The sequence below is a fragment of the Vidua macroura genome, chromosome 3 (assembly GCF_024509145.1).
Source record: "Vidua macroura isolate BioBank_ID:100142 chromosome 3, ASM2450914v1, whole genome shotgun sequence".
NCBI lineage: Eukaryota > Metazoa > Chordata > Aves > Passeriformes > Viduidae > Vidua > Vidua macroura.
Window position 1 is genome coordinate 50271244 of NC_071573.1, and position 14066 is coordinate 50285309.

The 14066-nt window shown below is 34.8% G+C and overlaps 1 protein-coding gene across 1 annotated transcript in view; it reads right to left on the reverse strand.

Moving 5' to 3' along the window:
* The window catches only part of UTRN (utrophin), a 340746-nt gene that overhangs the window by 191137 nt on the left and 135543 nt on the right, over positions 1–14066 (reverse strand). Inside the window, exons 43-49 of the mRNA XM_053972321.1 lie at positions 10108–10258; positions 8582–8757; positions 7571–7706; positions 6421–6570; positions 5234–5318; positions 3490–3695; positions 2218–2335 (exon numbers count right to left, since the gene is read on the reverse strand). Of these exons, the coding sequence (XP_053828296.1) occupies positions 2218–2335; positions 3490–3695; positions 5234–5318; positions 6421–6570; positions 7571–7706; positions 8582–8757; positions 10108–10258 (1022 nt within the window). The remainder of the gene's footprint in view (positions 1–2217; positions 2336–3489; positions 3696–5233; positions 5319–6420; positions 6571–7570; positions 7707–8581; positions 8758–10107; positions 10259–14066) is intronic.

Here is a 14066-nt window from a genome sequence, read left to right on the forward strand (position 1 = left end):
AAGAATGATGTAAAAAAAGTGAATGGGAAAAAGCAAAACCAAAAAAGACTAAGCTGGATTTCTTAACCATCTCGCTACTCTGATCAGAACGAGGTACACAGGATGTAAGACATCCAGTGTATTTATTTTAACAGTAAGTACGCAATTTTATTAAAAAATTAACACACTTGATGCTCAAGTCACTTCAATTTTCCATTAAGCAAAATGCCAAAGCTTGCACTTAAATCGAGACCATTTAAGTGGTTTACATTTTTTTTAATCTTTTGCAATTATACAAAGCCATTGTGCTTCATCTGCTTGAGAAAATCTCTTAACTTTAATACATTCAACAATATTCTGTTTAGTTCCACAAAGCTCTCAAAGACTGTGGCAGCAAAGCCCACCTGTCAGAGTAAATATCACTCCACAATGTTGGTGGACAAACCTAATAATTTGTGCAATATAGATTGATCCATTTCAACCCACAGGCAGCTTGTGGATTAATTTTCAAGCATAGATATTTGACGCTTACATAGTAGTATTGCTATGATAGAACAAACATTATTTATATACTTTCTGTTATTAATGGACAGATTAACCTTACTCTCTACACTGCTGACATATTTACCTTTTATCTACCTCCAGCAAAACAGGACAGAAAAATAGTGACATTCCTAGTAGCCTCAGGACTCAGTGGGTTCAAGAGGCAAGTTCCTAGAAAAAGTTGTCATGGGCACCAGTTTGATATCACAGGCAGAAGGACTAGAAGGAATTCCTGACAAGACTGTTTTTTCAATTCCATGTGTCCATAAAGCAATTGGAAGGGAAGTTCCAGAGAAGGAAGTTTTTCTGTTTCTCCACTCCTATCAATTTGAGTAATTATGCTTCATCTGACAACACACAACAGACTTCCAGAGGGTTGTAGGACATTGGTACATTCTGATATATATTTGGTGTCAATACATACTCAATGTTTAAACAACAAGGCGCATAAGCAGCCCAGAGCTTCACTTTTCTTCAAAGAGCAAACTTTTCTTAACAAATGTCAGTGGTAACAAAACCTTCGATTTTCGTGTTTCATGACAGGCAGAAAATCTTCACACACATCTAAAGTATCTACTGGAAGCTTAATCCATGGCACCACATACAACATCTCTTTTCCCTCTCTGGATGTGCACGACTACAGGGGAACTCAAACATCCAATACACAGTCCTTTACTTCTTCAGCTTTTCTGAAGAGTCCAGGATGTTTTGTGACTGACCCCATCTTGACTGACTCCCATGGACTACATGGTTAGTATCCTTTATTATCCTGCCCCGAGTTTCCACCTCATCCCTAGTTCTGAGTGACTGCAAAACTAAGTTGCTTCTTTGAATCTTACTGCCCCTACCAGTCCATAGTCTGTGAACCTCAGACAGCAGATGCCATCTCATCAGATCCCCAGAAAAACCACCCATCTGTGGGCTTCTTTTCTGACCACATCATCTCCATCAATTCTTATGGACACCAAAGAAATTAACGTAGATGGAGTAAAGGAAAACTACATTACAGAGGAGAACATAAAAAAATATACTTTTCCAATTTTACTTCTATCTATGGTATTCCCTGATGCATGAATTTTCTAATCTTAGCAAACAGCAAAGCTTAAGACTTCAAAAAACAGATTGTCCATTAGTTTCAAATTGTGACAATTGTACATTTCTTAGGAACCAGTAAAATGAATTTTCAAAGGGAGTGGAGACCTTTGAATTGGAAATTAAATTTTCAAGTACATATCAGTTAATTAAAATCTCTACTCTCAGTGAATAATTTGCAAAGTGCATACACAAAGTCATTGTCCTAAAGTCAATACATTCATGTTTTTAATTGTCCAGTACCTCAGAGTTCAACAAAAAATGAAACATGATTAGCTCCTTTTCTCAATAAATAAAATCCTCATTCCTGTATCTGTGGCTGTGAAGCAACTCAAATTCTTCACAAAATATTTCAAAATCCCAGCAAAACTATTGACCTTCATACTTGAAAAAATGGCTAGTAAAAAAAAAACAAGAGGCAATTCTTGTTCCAGGAATTTTCATTAGACTGTTTAAGTGAAAGCCACTTAATTGCCAAGTTTTCTTTCCTTTTCAAGGAAGGCAACTTCAGCTATGCTCAGTCGAGAATTTTAGAAAAGGATATGAAGATTTTTTACTGCCATGAAAACAATGTATTTGCAAACACAGGATGGATAAACTTACTTTTTTCAGTGATCTCTGTCCTAATGTCTGAACTGGAAGTTTTATTTTTCAAATTCTGAGCCAATGTAAAAACAGAATCAAGCTGAGGGTGCCGATGGTCCATATCTGCATTGGTTATCTGTTTTTAAGTCCAAAAAGTAGAGCATAGTTAAATTCATCTGTATTATTTAGGTAAAAAAATACACATGTCTCCACAACTATACAGCTAGTCCCATCATTACTGTAACCCTTAAACTGTCACGGTATTACAGCACTGCTTTAATAAGCTAAAATATTGTAAATTGCAGTTACTGAAAATCCAGAGGTGAAGGTTAAGCTAAACAAACCACATAGTTACCACAGTTGTTGCACAACGTTTTCCAATATCTATTTTTCATAGCCTTATATGAAAATAAATTTCCATAACTCATTTTTCTCCTAACCAAGCTGGCATCATTTATATATATCAGAAGCAGCAGTGGGTGCAGGGGGAAAGTGAAGAATAACAACAGGAAGCAACAATCAGACTGTAAAATGTTTCTCTATAAACCATTGCTCTCTACATGTACCAGAAGCCCATATTACAAGTATTATACAGTTAAAAGAAAGTGTTTCCAAAGCTACATCACATTATTCTTCCAAATTCCAGATGATGTGAGATACTCAAGAAACAGTTAGCACTTGTTTAGCTCAACCCAACCTACAGCATTTAGCCTACAGCTTTTACTCTACACTTAGTTAATTGATATTAAGTCAAACAAAATGAACCTTAATGGCTTCATACATCTCACTTATATTACCCTTAGTCACAGTTCTGCTATCAGCAGAAATAAACATTTATATCACAAGCATTTATGTTACAACTTTTAATTCTGTTAGCATGTCTCTGGAAATCATTTAGTGTAACTACAGCAAACAAAACTCATAAGAAACCAGTAAAGAGTGAATCAAAGGTCACCCACTAAGCAAACATGAAGCTGCTCTAAAGTCTTCCATGTCAGTTAACTATTACAAACCCTAAAAGCTGTTAGGAGGTATTCTCTAATTTCTGTGTTTTAAACAAAAAAATAACAGCACTTAGCTCACATAGGGACACAAGAATAAACAGAAAATGGCTCTGAAGGAGAAAGGAGTGTAATAAGAGCATTTAAACTGCAACTTTCATGTTGTGCATTTAGCTGCAGTCAGGGGTTTATTCCCCTTAAACATGTTATTTGCTTTAGTTTCTTTAGTGAATGTAAGAACTATTAAAAAGTGAGACAATTTTCTACTAGCCTTCACAAAAACACATACTTTCATTCGTGCAATAGTCCGATTGATCTCTTCAGTATTTCCCACAGTGACTATGTTTGACTTGAGCATCTGGTCAATCAATACCAACCAGTCAGCCAGCTCAGTTCTAGTTTTGTCCAGATCAGCAGGTGCAGAAAGTTCCAAAGCCTGCTGAGTCTGAACAGGAATTTCCAATGAAGAAGATGCTAGCACCACCTTTTGGATATCTGAAACAGAGTGTGGGGGTTCGGTTAAAGAAGAAGTAATCATGGCCACACGAGCAGTTCTCAGAATTACAGGGGGCTTTTTGTAATTCCTATAAATATGCAACAGCATCTACAGAGAAAGCACAGCAAAAATTGTATTTTAATAACCAGAGCTAAGTAATGAGACTTATGCACCTTTAAGGCAGCTATTTTCTTACTGCATGCCAAAAAGACTCACCCAAATGATTCAGCCTAAATTCAAAATAAACAAGATGAAAACTTGCAAGGACAAAATTACATTAAACCTAATGGAATGAAGCTAAACACTCATTGACGCTTATTAAGCATAAAATCAACTATTTTTTGTTTAAGATAAACATCTAAAACCATCTTCCTCAGTTTTTTACTATGTAGCAAAAAGGTCTTCTCCTCTCTTGGCTCAGAATTCACTTAAGCACAAGTGAAGCTTCTAGAACAGATGCTTCATGGACTTGGCATTACACAACTGTCTGAGGAAGGGACATATGCCCACTAGTTAAGTCACATCTTTTGCTCTTTTTAACCTGACACAACAAAGTAGTGAGAAATGACCTGAATTAATAGTAAGATTCACTCCAGAAGTTGTGTTCTAGTCCCAAGAAACACTAAGCTACATCAAGCTGAAGCATGACTATTTCACACTTCCCTCAAACAACAAAACAGGAGTTTTGTTTAACAAACACGTATAAAAGGAGAACAAGCCAAATTGAAGGTTTTAAAAGGATTAAGCAGAAGTTAGTCTGCCTCAGATTTTGTTTATTGATGCTGAAATTTAAAAAAAATTAAAATTAGAGTTCATTCACTGAGATTTGAGCTGCAAATTTTTTCAGGCAAGGGCTGTCTTCTTTGCCTAAATTTCCAAAAGGGAGACCTGGGCATTTTGTTTACCATCTGTATTTGCTGAATTGCCTCCAACAACTTGAAAATATGACCAGTGTAAGTGTCTGATACAAGAACACATATTTAGACAGCTTTCCCTAAGAGATTCAGGAAGGTAAGTATCTAGCAGATAAGGGAGACCCATCTGCCCCCTAACCAAGCCAAAAGAAGGGGAATGGCCTTTATTTATAGGACTGCAAAAATGTGCATGCAAGAGACACTTTACAAATAATTAACGGTATGGAAAGCTTCTAGTGGATCTTAATTAGTCAAAGTCATGACCACAAATCCACAAGAAACAAAACACAGGAAACAGGCTGTCACAAACACAGGTATTTTAGTTTTTACTGTGTACCTAATCTTGATGAGGAGGCCTAAGCTTTATAAAAACTTATCCATTTCAAAAGTCTTAGAGGAACTCCAAAAGACTCCCCCAGTCCTGAACAGTAGAGTGACTTCCCTACCCAAATATTCCCTCTCTCCCATAGTAATGAGAAGGCAGCCTCAAGTTCAGCACAATGCTTCAACATTTCTTATTTTCTAAGTTCATAGAGCTTTTTTTTTCCTTTTTAAATTACTTTTGACTGCAAACAGGATTACATTCAAGACAATTCAGCAGAACAGAAGGACCAATCACTCACCAGGAGGCTTTGTCTTTGTAACAAAACGGGACTGCCCAACAAATGCCTCCAATTCTCTCACTTTGTCAGGCACTTCTCTGAACACCTAAATCCCAGCAGAGAGAAATAAAAACTGTAACACAACCTATATTAATGCCAGAAAAGTCATCTATTACTTGAAGGCAAAATATTCTACACCATGCCTCAGCTATATTTTAATATTTTTTTTTTGGAAGGTATCCTTTAAAAAACAAAAACTTCAAGAGGTGCTAAAGTGTTTTTTCAATACATCCCTGTGTCACATCTAAATATTGAAAATAAAGAAATATAAATAAATTGCTGGAGACAGATTGTTTACATGTTTTTACTGTCTAAGCACCAAAACTATAACTCATTATTTGAATATACTTTGAAGAAAAGATGATGCAAAGTATGATTTTTTTTCAGTCACAGAAAACATAGGGAACAAATTGACAAAAGTGTTACAACTCCATTGTATTGAAAACAAACGTGCCTATTTGATTTTTAAAAGTCAGTGATGAAAATGTGATGAAAAGCAGTGGGGGAAATCCCTATTTTCATAGCTGAGTTGGTAAAAACACATCATTTTCCTTCCTCAAACTATCAAAAGCCCCTTTTCTCAATAAATTCTTACCTCTGTCATCCATAAAATAATCTAAAATAATTTAATTTTTTCATTTGGATCTCCAGGCTTTGCTTGAAATAAATCTTGCTTTACTCCAAACCAGCCTTACCAATGAGATTGAACACATTACTAATTTACTGTAATGTTTAAGAAGTATCCCAGACACACTTAGTAACACAGCTTCATTTCTTTTCCTCTTAACTGCTACAAGCTTTCAACTTTCCTACACAGCAAAGATATTCTAACTCTCAATTTCAAGTTAATACTTTCCAAAAAAAGGCCAATAAAAACAAAAATCAAACAACAACCAAAAAACCCAGAAAACAACAAAAAACCAACAAAAAACATAAAATAACCAAATTAACTCAATATGATAGAAAAATGTCCATCAGTATTTTTATGTGTAACTGGTTTGGCGTACATTTCCTGATCATGCCTGTATGGTTCCCTAATCATTTTGTGTACATGCCACATGTCACAGATACATGAAAAGGAAAACAACCATTCCAAGTATACCACTCTATTTTCAACCTCAGGTACCCAATGCTAAAGAAATGCACACCTTATTCCACCTCACATTGAGGGACTGCAAGCAATCAGAAAGTTTGCTTTTTTCCTGAAGATCAATATTTTTATCCAACAGTACTTCAGATTCAGTTCTGTTCAGCCATTCCAGTTTGTCACCCAGAACTTCCATTTCTTCACTTAAGACCTAAAATGGACAGAAGAGTTTTAGACTGGAATAAAATGCATGCATGCTTAATTAAAGGAGGAGAAAAGCTTTCTTTTAATTCCAATATTAGTAATTTCCCTGAGCATACACAAAGAAGTTTCTATTTTGGTTTCTGTGCTTGATCTAGAAATTATTGAAGCATTTATTACTTTTCACTTCCAGCATTTATATTAAGGTAGATGACAAGAAAAATAACACTTTGATGACAAGCAGTAAATACTCAACTGACATGAGTGAATTTATTTAGGCAAATACAATTGCAACTACTTTACATCATTTATAAACACTGATTCAATACTTCCATCTTAGATTTGGTCTAAAAGAGGTTGGTTGGGGTTTCATTGGGTTTTTTGCTGCCTTTTTAAAAATTAATTATTTTTAAGAAACGAGCAAGCAGGTTAGTTGGACTGACAATTCCTCTCATTCTTTTAGGATTTCAGAAACGTTTTCTTTCACACATTCTATAAACCAAAGATGTTTTGTTGTCAAAGCCAGACACAAAACAGGAAAAATACATACATATGCACACAACTTACTTAAAATGGACAAAACCCTTTCAGCTTAAAAAACCATTTACACACAAGAGATTATTACCACTGCCCAGTAAATGGGACAATGGTGTTACTTACCATTTAAGGTTATCAGCTTTTTTTTCTATAGGTTTTAGTAGATATAAAGTTGACAAATAGACATAATCTCCAGTGAAATTCCACTTACCAAATATTATCAGCAGTATATCTATTTCTCACTGTTTCATACACAGACACCATCTTCTGGCTACATAACAGTTACCAAATCAACCCAACTTCATTTTGAGGCGCATCTTGCCTGTGTAAGTCATCTCACAAAATTGTCTCACAAAACCATAATATATCTTTGGCTATTCACAACATGAAAACTCCCCTCCTCCAAAGCCATGTCCTGATGCTTTACTCAAGACATACAGATGTATACATATTTACACACTAATCAGTCTTGCCTGTAATTCTTGCAAGTTTTCTTCATGGTTGAATGTAAATCTTGTGTCCAGAGCATTTTCTGCATTTTCCAACCAACAACGCAGCTCATCAAGCTTCTTTCTGTACTCTATCAGCTGCTGGTTCTCTCCTTTTAGCCTTAAAAAGTGAAACAAGAAGTCCAGCACATCAGTCCTAAATTACTTCTGATGCCATGGTCAACTTTTTCAGTGCTTGGAGAATTTTAATGGAATCATTTTATCATCAAAAGATTCTACTGCCATCATTAAAATGTAAGATATTCACAAATAAGTACTTCTGTCTTAAAACCAGACAAATTTCAGTTCCAAAGTCATAAAATAGACTTTTAAAAGACTGCAGAAAACATTAAATGTAAGTGATAGTAATGACAACACCTTCAGGCCTAATCATTATAAGGTCACTGAATTTTCCCCCTGGAGGTTTTAGGGACATATATAATACTTCTACTAAATCACACAAAAATTTAATGAAATTTCTCAAACTAAATAATTAAGCAAGATCCTATTTTATTCCTAAATGTATCAGGAGATGTTAAAAACACGTAATTACATAAAGTTCTTACTTTACAGTATTGTGGAAATTCAAGAACTATACAAGCTGGTTCAATTAGTGTATCTGTCAATGATAAAACAAAACTTAATGTAAGGTACTTACAAGCTCAGTTTCAGCCACAGAAAGTGGCTGAGAAATTCTTCCTAAGAAATCTGGCTTTATAAGAAAATTATTTCTAAAACAAAGGGAAACTAAAAAAAGTCATTTTGTGGTTCTCATTTTGTGAGTTGTTCTAAGCAAAGACCTACTAAACAGTCAATTGTAGGTGGATTTATGAGAAATTTGTTCTAGAATACAGTTCAAAACAGAGCTCTAAACATTAGGAAAATTCAGATTAATGACAACATGCAATAGAATGCACTCTCTATCCCAGAGTCTACTCAATTAAATTCTCCTTATTGCATCTAGTCAGACATCCAAATTTTTGATTAACTTATTACCTCTGTTGTCTATCCATGACCTCTGTTGTGATTGCTTTCCAGCGTCTATTCAATCCTGCCAGTTTCTCCTGTAGGAAGCTCCCATCTGTAGCAGACAGTTTCTGTATGATCCCTTCCCCAGTTCTGTTCAGTGCTGAAATACTGGTCTGATGGCTGCTGACTCCCTCTTCAAGTTCCTGTCAGAAACAAAAAAGCCACACAGAATTTTATTACTGACCTGAAGTGACTTTGATCTGGCTCACGATATGCAGGATGAATCCAGGGTGTATATTATTTTACTAAAAGAGGCACTTAAAAACATATTACTTAGAAATGGATGCTGTTGACAAAGTTTTTAATGTTGTTTTATTGAATCTAATTCAATTATCTAGGTGTCATAAGAAGATAGTGACACAGAATAGGCTATGAATATTACAAAGAATCCCAAGAATTCATTTCAGCCACCAGTTCTAAAATCAACACTCATCTTTGATTCCTTTTCTCTTAATGTACAGCACTTCCTAGTGGTTCTAACAGATGGTTTGACTTCTACCCAGGTCTTTTCATAATCTATACCCCAAATATTTCTTTACCTTCAGAGTATTTTAGCTAGGATAATCATGGCAGTGCTGCCATGGTCCCAGACACCACGGAAAATCCACGAAGCTAAAGAAAGATGTCAGGATTAAATCTTCAAACACCCCTAACAACTACAGAAGTCTTACACTGTCAGCAAAAATTTCATTACAACTAGATTAGGAATAAGATGATTCAAGAAAGAGAAGTGAAATGCCCTAGAAGAAAACTTCAAGCAGCAACAAGGATAAAACAGAAGCTGTGTCTTAGACAGAACTTACTTTTCTTTCACAACATACATCTGACACTTGGATGCCTAACACTCTCAAAAGAAAAAAAAAAAAAAAAAAAAAAAAAAAACAAAAAAAAAACCAGATCCTTAAAGTTATGCATTCTTCTCCTTATATAAAAGGAAGTAAAATTAAAAAATATCAGGGAAGTGAATTCCAGAACCAAAATCTGGAAAAAAAAATCACATGTAAGACCCCTGTAATTAGAATCTTCTCTTTTTCTAGATTGTTTATACAAAGCAGTTTCTCCAAAAGATATTTGTTTAAATAAATAATTTGCTAAGTTATAAATGACCTTTATTGGGGTCCATTTTTTTATAATTATGAGTGAAAGGTAAATGAAATCATACACTGGATTTTTTTATCTAATTAACATGTTTTTGAAGCTGTAACAAAACTTATAAACTGAAAAATTATGCCAACATTTGAATTATCAAATTATCTCAAACCAATCCATACTAAGAGTGATCAAATAACCCCATACTATAAGCAGGAGTTGAGCTCTTCCCCAAGAATAAATTTTAAATTGCAGCCAAAATAGAAATGTTAAGAGTTACTGCTCTTCGAAGTGTAATTGCACAGCCTGTCTGCAAATCCATATGTCTATCTATAAAACTACAATTTTAGACAAAAATCTAGACTGTTTCCAGCTTGCTCATTTTCTGCCCCAATCCCACATACCTGCTGATGCAGCCCAGCTGCCTGCAGCTCCAGGCTGCCATCCGGCCCACGTGCATCAGCCAGCAACACTTCAGCCTCTGCTATCCAGTGGGAGAGATCATTGAGATCGCAGTGGAACTGCCTCCACACCTCAATCGCTCTATCAAAGCAACTGTGGGAAAACAAAGGATTGAAAAATTATCCAAAATTTGAGTTAGAACCCTAGGAATCCCACTCCAGTGGGTAGAAATTTGCCTTGCAGAACAGAAAGACTAACACACAGCCTGCTTAATCAAGTCCTAGTACTGAAGGTTTCCTGGCACAGTAGCAGCTGGTGAAAGCCAACAGCACAGACTGTCATTAACTTCCAGCTGAAAGAAAGGGCAGTCCTCAGCAAACTTGTTCTATCACTTAAAAAAATAAAGATTGATTAGCTACATCAAATTGGTCTGAAGAACCCTCTCCTCCTTTATCGTGAAACAATTCAGCTATCACAGGAGAGAGTGATATATGAAATATGATTAGTTGCTCAGATTTTTTTCTCCTTTATAAGGAGAAAATGGGGTGCTGGTGCCCAGAATTTATTAAGTGAAGGTGATTTCGATTATATAGATTATATATTTGATTATATAATATTACCAGTGACCACACATAAGTAGGTCTTATAGAATTTAATCACACAGTAATTTACCAGATACTTCATTGCCATCATTTTTGCAGCCTTAAATTAATATGTTGCTTAATTTAAAGGGTAACATGTTCTTGCATGGAACAGACAGAATAACCACAGTCAGAAATTTGTTTCTTAATAAAATGCGAGTTCTGTTATGCTAACAAGCTAACAAAGTGAGAACATGAGAAAAACATGTCAGAAAGGAATAGAGTGGCTTGTCCTCTATTTGTTGATTATTAACTATTCCAAACTAATAAAAACAGTCTTTAAAGACCTAAGAGGCCAAGACTTCTGTTAATCAGAGGACCCTCTCTTTTGACTGAGTAACTATGTAATTTGCAGCCCATTATTGCAAACAATTGCAAATAATTGCAACAGTAAAGACTCCAGGGTTATTACACATATATTGATAGAATCTGAAATTAGCAGCATAACAAAGATATCTAAAACTGAACTTTAAAGAGCTACCATTTCAACTATTTTTTCACTAATTAAAGTCAACAGTCCTATAGTTCTTAGTGAGATTAATTTCATCAAAATTAAATCTCATTTTACAAAAGATCCATATTTCTTGACATAAACAGGGCTTATTTGTTGTTATTATTATTAGCCAATTAACAAGTCTTAAAATAAGTCTTAAAAATTTAAGACTTAAAGAAGTCTTAAAAATCTCCACTTTAATTTTTCTAACCTTATCTCCTAGTTCTACCATTTCAGTTTCAGCACGCACCCTAGACCAACCTGTACACTGACTCCAAATCTCAATGTCCCTTTATTTCTCATATACGTTTCAGTCTAAGCATATTGTCTCATGACAGAAACTCATTCCACATTTAATGAGAAGATACATTCTAAGCACTTAAAGTAGATTAAAATAAGGTTTTATAGGCTTCCTTAAAAAATACAGTTTTTGAGGGAGTTTTGGCCACATGACTTTTTCAGAATACAAACTTCTAAACCTTCAGAGAACACTGAGATACAAAGTTTTAACTTGCACCATTTCTGTTGTGAGACTATAGCTTTATCAGTATTTTGAGCAATGAACAAAGTTTCACTCCAGTTTTGAGTCAGATGCATGTGCTGCTGTTTCCCTACAGACTGCCTCATCTAAAAGCTAAAAGTACCAAATTCCTGTGACTACTGCACCAAAACTTGGCTATCATTTGCCTCCTCTGCAGGAATCCACTGTTTCCAAACCACATCTCATTCCCAAGTCATAAACATTTTTAGCACTGGGAGAAAACTCACAGCAACAGGAGCAGACCTAGCAAGCCAGCACAGTTACAAACAGTTCAAAGCATTAAGTCTGTATATACATACAAAACACACACATTTTACTCTACACATGTTCAAATGCAAATGTAGTCAGCTGGATTTAGTTACCTACTTATAATCTTTGCTAAGTAAAGTTGAATTAAACTTGTGCTTGGCTTCATCAGAGCATTTACCAAAGGTTTAACTACTTAGCTGGCATTCAATCACAAAATCTTTACTACCTCTGAAAACTAAATCAATCTTTTGCCAGAGGACTCAGATGCTGCTTCTTCTAATTTTGTCAAAATTTCCACACACTCCAGAAATAGAAAAAAAGCCAAAGATGATTAAGGAGATAGTCATCCAGCTTATAGTTAGTGCAACACTGGGAAAAGCAAGATTAAATTTGACTAAGAATTCTTCTTTGTAACAGAAACGGTTTAAAAATACTAATGCCATTTTAATATTGCAATTAATAATGTCTTCAGTGATCAAAGAGCATGCTTCTATTAAAATTGCAGCAAGAAGCTACATATTATTCATCTAAATTAGTAGTCCAGTAGTCCCTTTTTTTATGAAAATGAAGCCAAATGTTATTCTCATTAATATGCAGAGCTTTACAAATTTTATGAAGGTTAGGATTAATTTGTATCAGCAAAGTGACTGAAGAGGCAATCTGTTGCATTTTGCCACTTCTTCATAAACACTGAACTTATTCTTTGATTCACTTACCTTTTGCAATAAGACTAGGTTTCTGGTTAGCCCTGGTTACTTAATCAAAGCAAATGTGAGTAGTAAATTCAGCTGTACTCATACTTACAAAACGTTACCATTACTTAAAGGTTTTCAAGTAAGTTACAAGTGAAAAAAAAGGCATAACTAAATCTTAGTGCATATAGGATCTATGAGGACAATAAAACAGCTACAGGCATATAAATATGGATAGGCACCAGATTTGGGAGCAGTTGTCTCCAAATTCAGCAGGTGACCATGAGCACCCAACAAGAGCACAGAAAGTTCTACATAGCTGGCATCACTGTTTTCTAATTTAAGAACCCACAGTGAAACAACATTGCCTGCTGAGTTATTAGAAATCTTCATTCCTCACTCATCCAGGGACCTAGAGTTTCTGGAAGTCTCTATTTAGATGATACCACCAGCTAATTTTTATATCCCTACACATTTATCAGTGCTCTGAGAAAGAGCTGGAAACATCTGCTCTTCCTCAAAACATCTCTTCAAAATACACCACCACATGGTTTTGATATCAGATTTCTGTTGCTACAAAGCAAGTAAACATGGTTAGACATACCTTAAGCTCTACAAAACTTCTGCATTATCCATTACCTTACATCATCATTAAAAAGGAAATATTGTAAAACAAATGAACTACAGTATAAGCCTTTGCATTTAATTTTAAATTTTATAGAATAATTTTCAGTTATTAAGGGTTTTTTTGCATAGCAGCAATCTCAGTATGCACTGCTGATTGCAGTGAGAGTATCTTCAGCTTAGTGGTAACTTTCTGAACATGTACTTTGACACTTTTACAAATTCTAAATTAAAATACTCCTCTAATACACTTTACCAAGAATCACTAAGTGGTATTGAGTTGATTTTAAAGACTTAAAACTGATCCAGATAACATAAAAAATTTAATGTCTCTTCTGTAAGGGGTGAGGAGAAATTAAACTTTTTGCCAAGTGAAATTGCACCTATTTGTGGCAGGGAAATTAGAAATGCCTATTTCTTAAGCACTTATTTTAGTATTCTCTTGGTTTCCTAACAACAAAATTTTCTTATCAGGTTGTCTCTCATCTTCAAGTACTTACAACAAATATTATTGACAACTGTCATAGGTGCTGTATTTTAAAGACCCCATTCTTTCAAACTGCATCCTTCCTTCAAAAAACAAAAAATCAGCCTTGAATTCTTCACTAAAAGATGTCCTACTCAACATTATTCTTTTAGAACGTTGCTTTCTGATGCCTTTACAAAACCAAAATTTTATGTTCTATAAACAAAACCTTCTATTTCATAAACTAAAAACCAT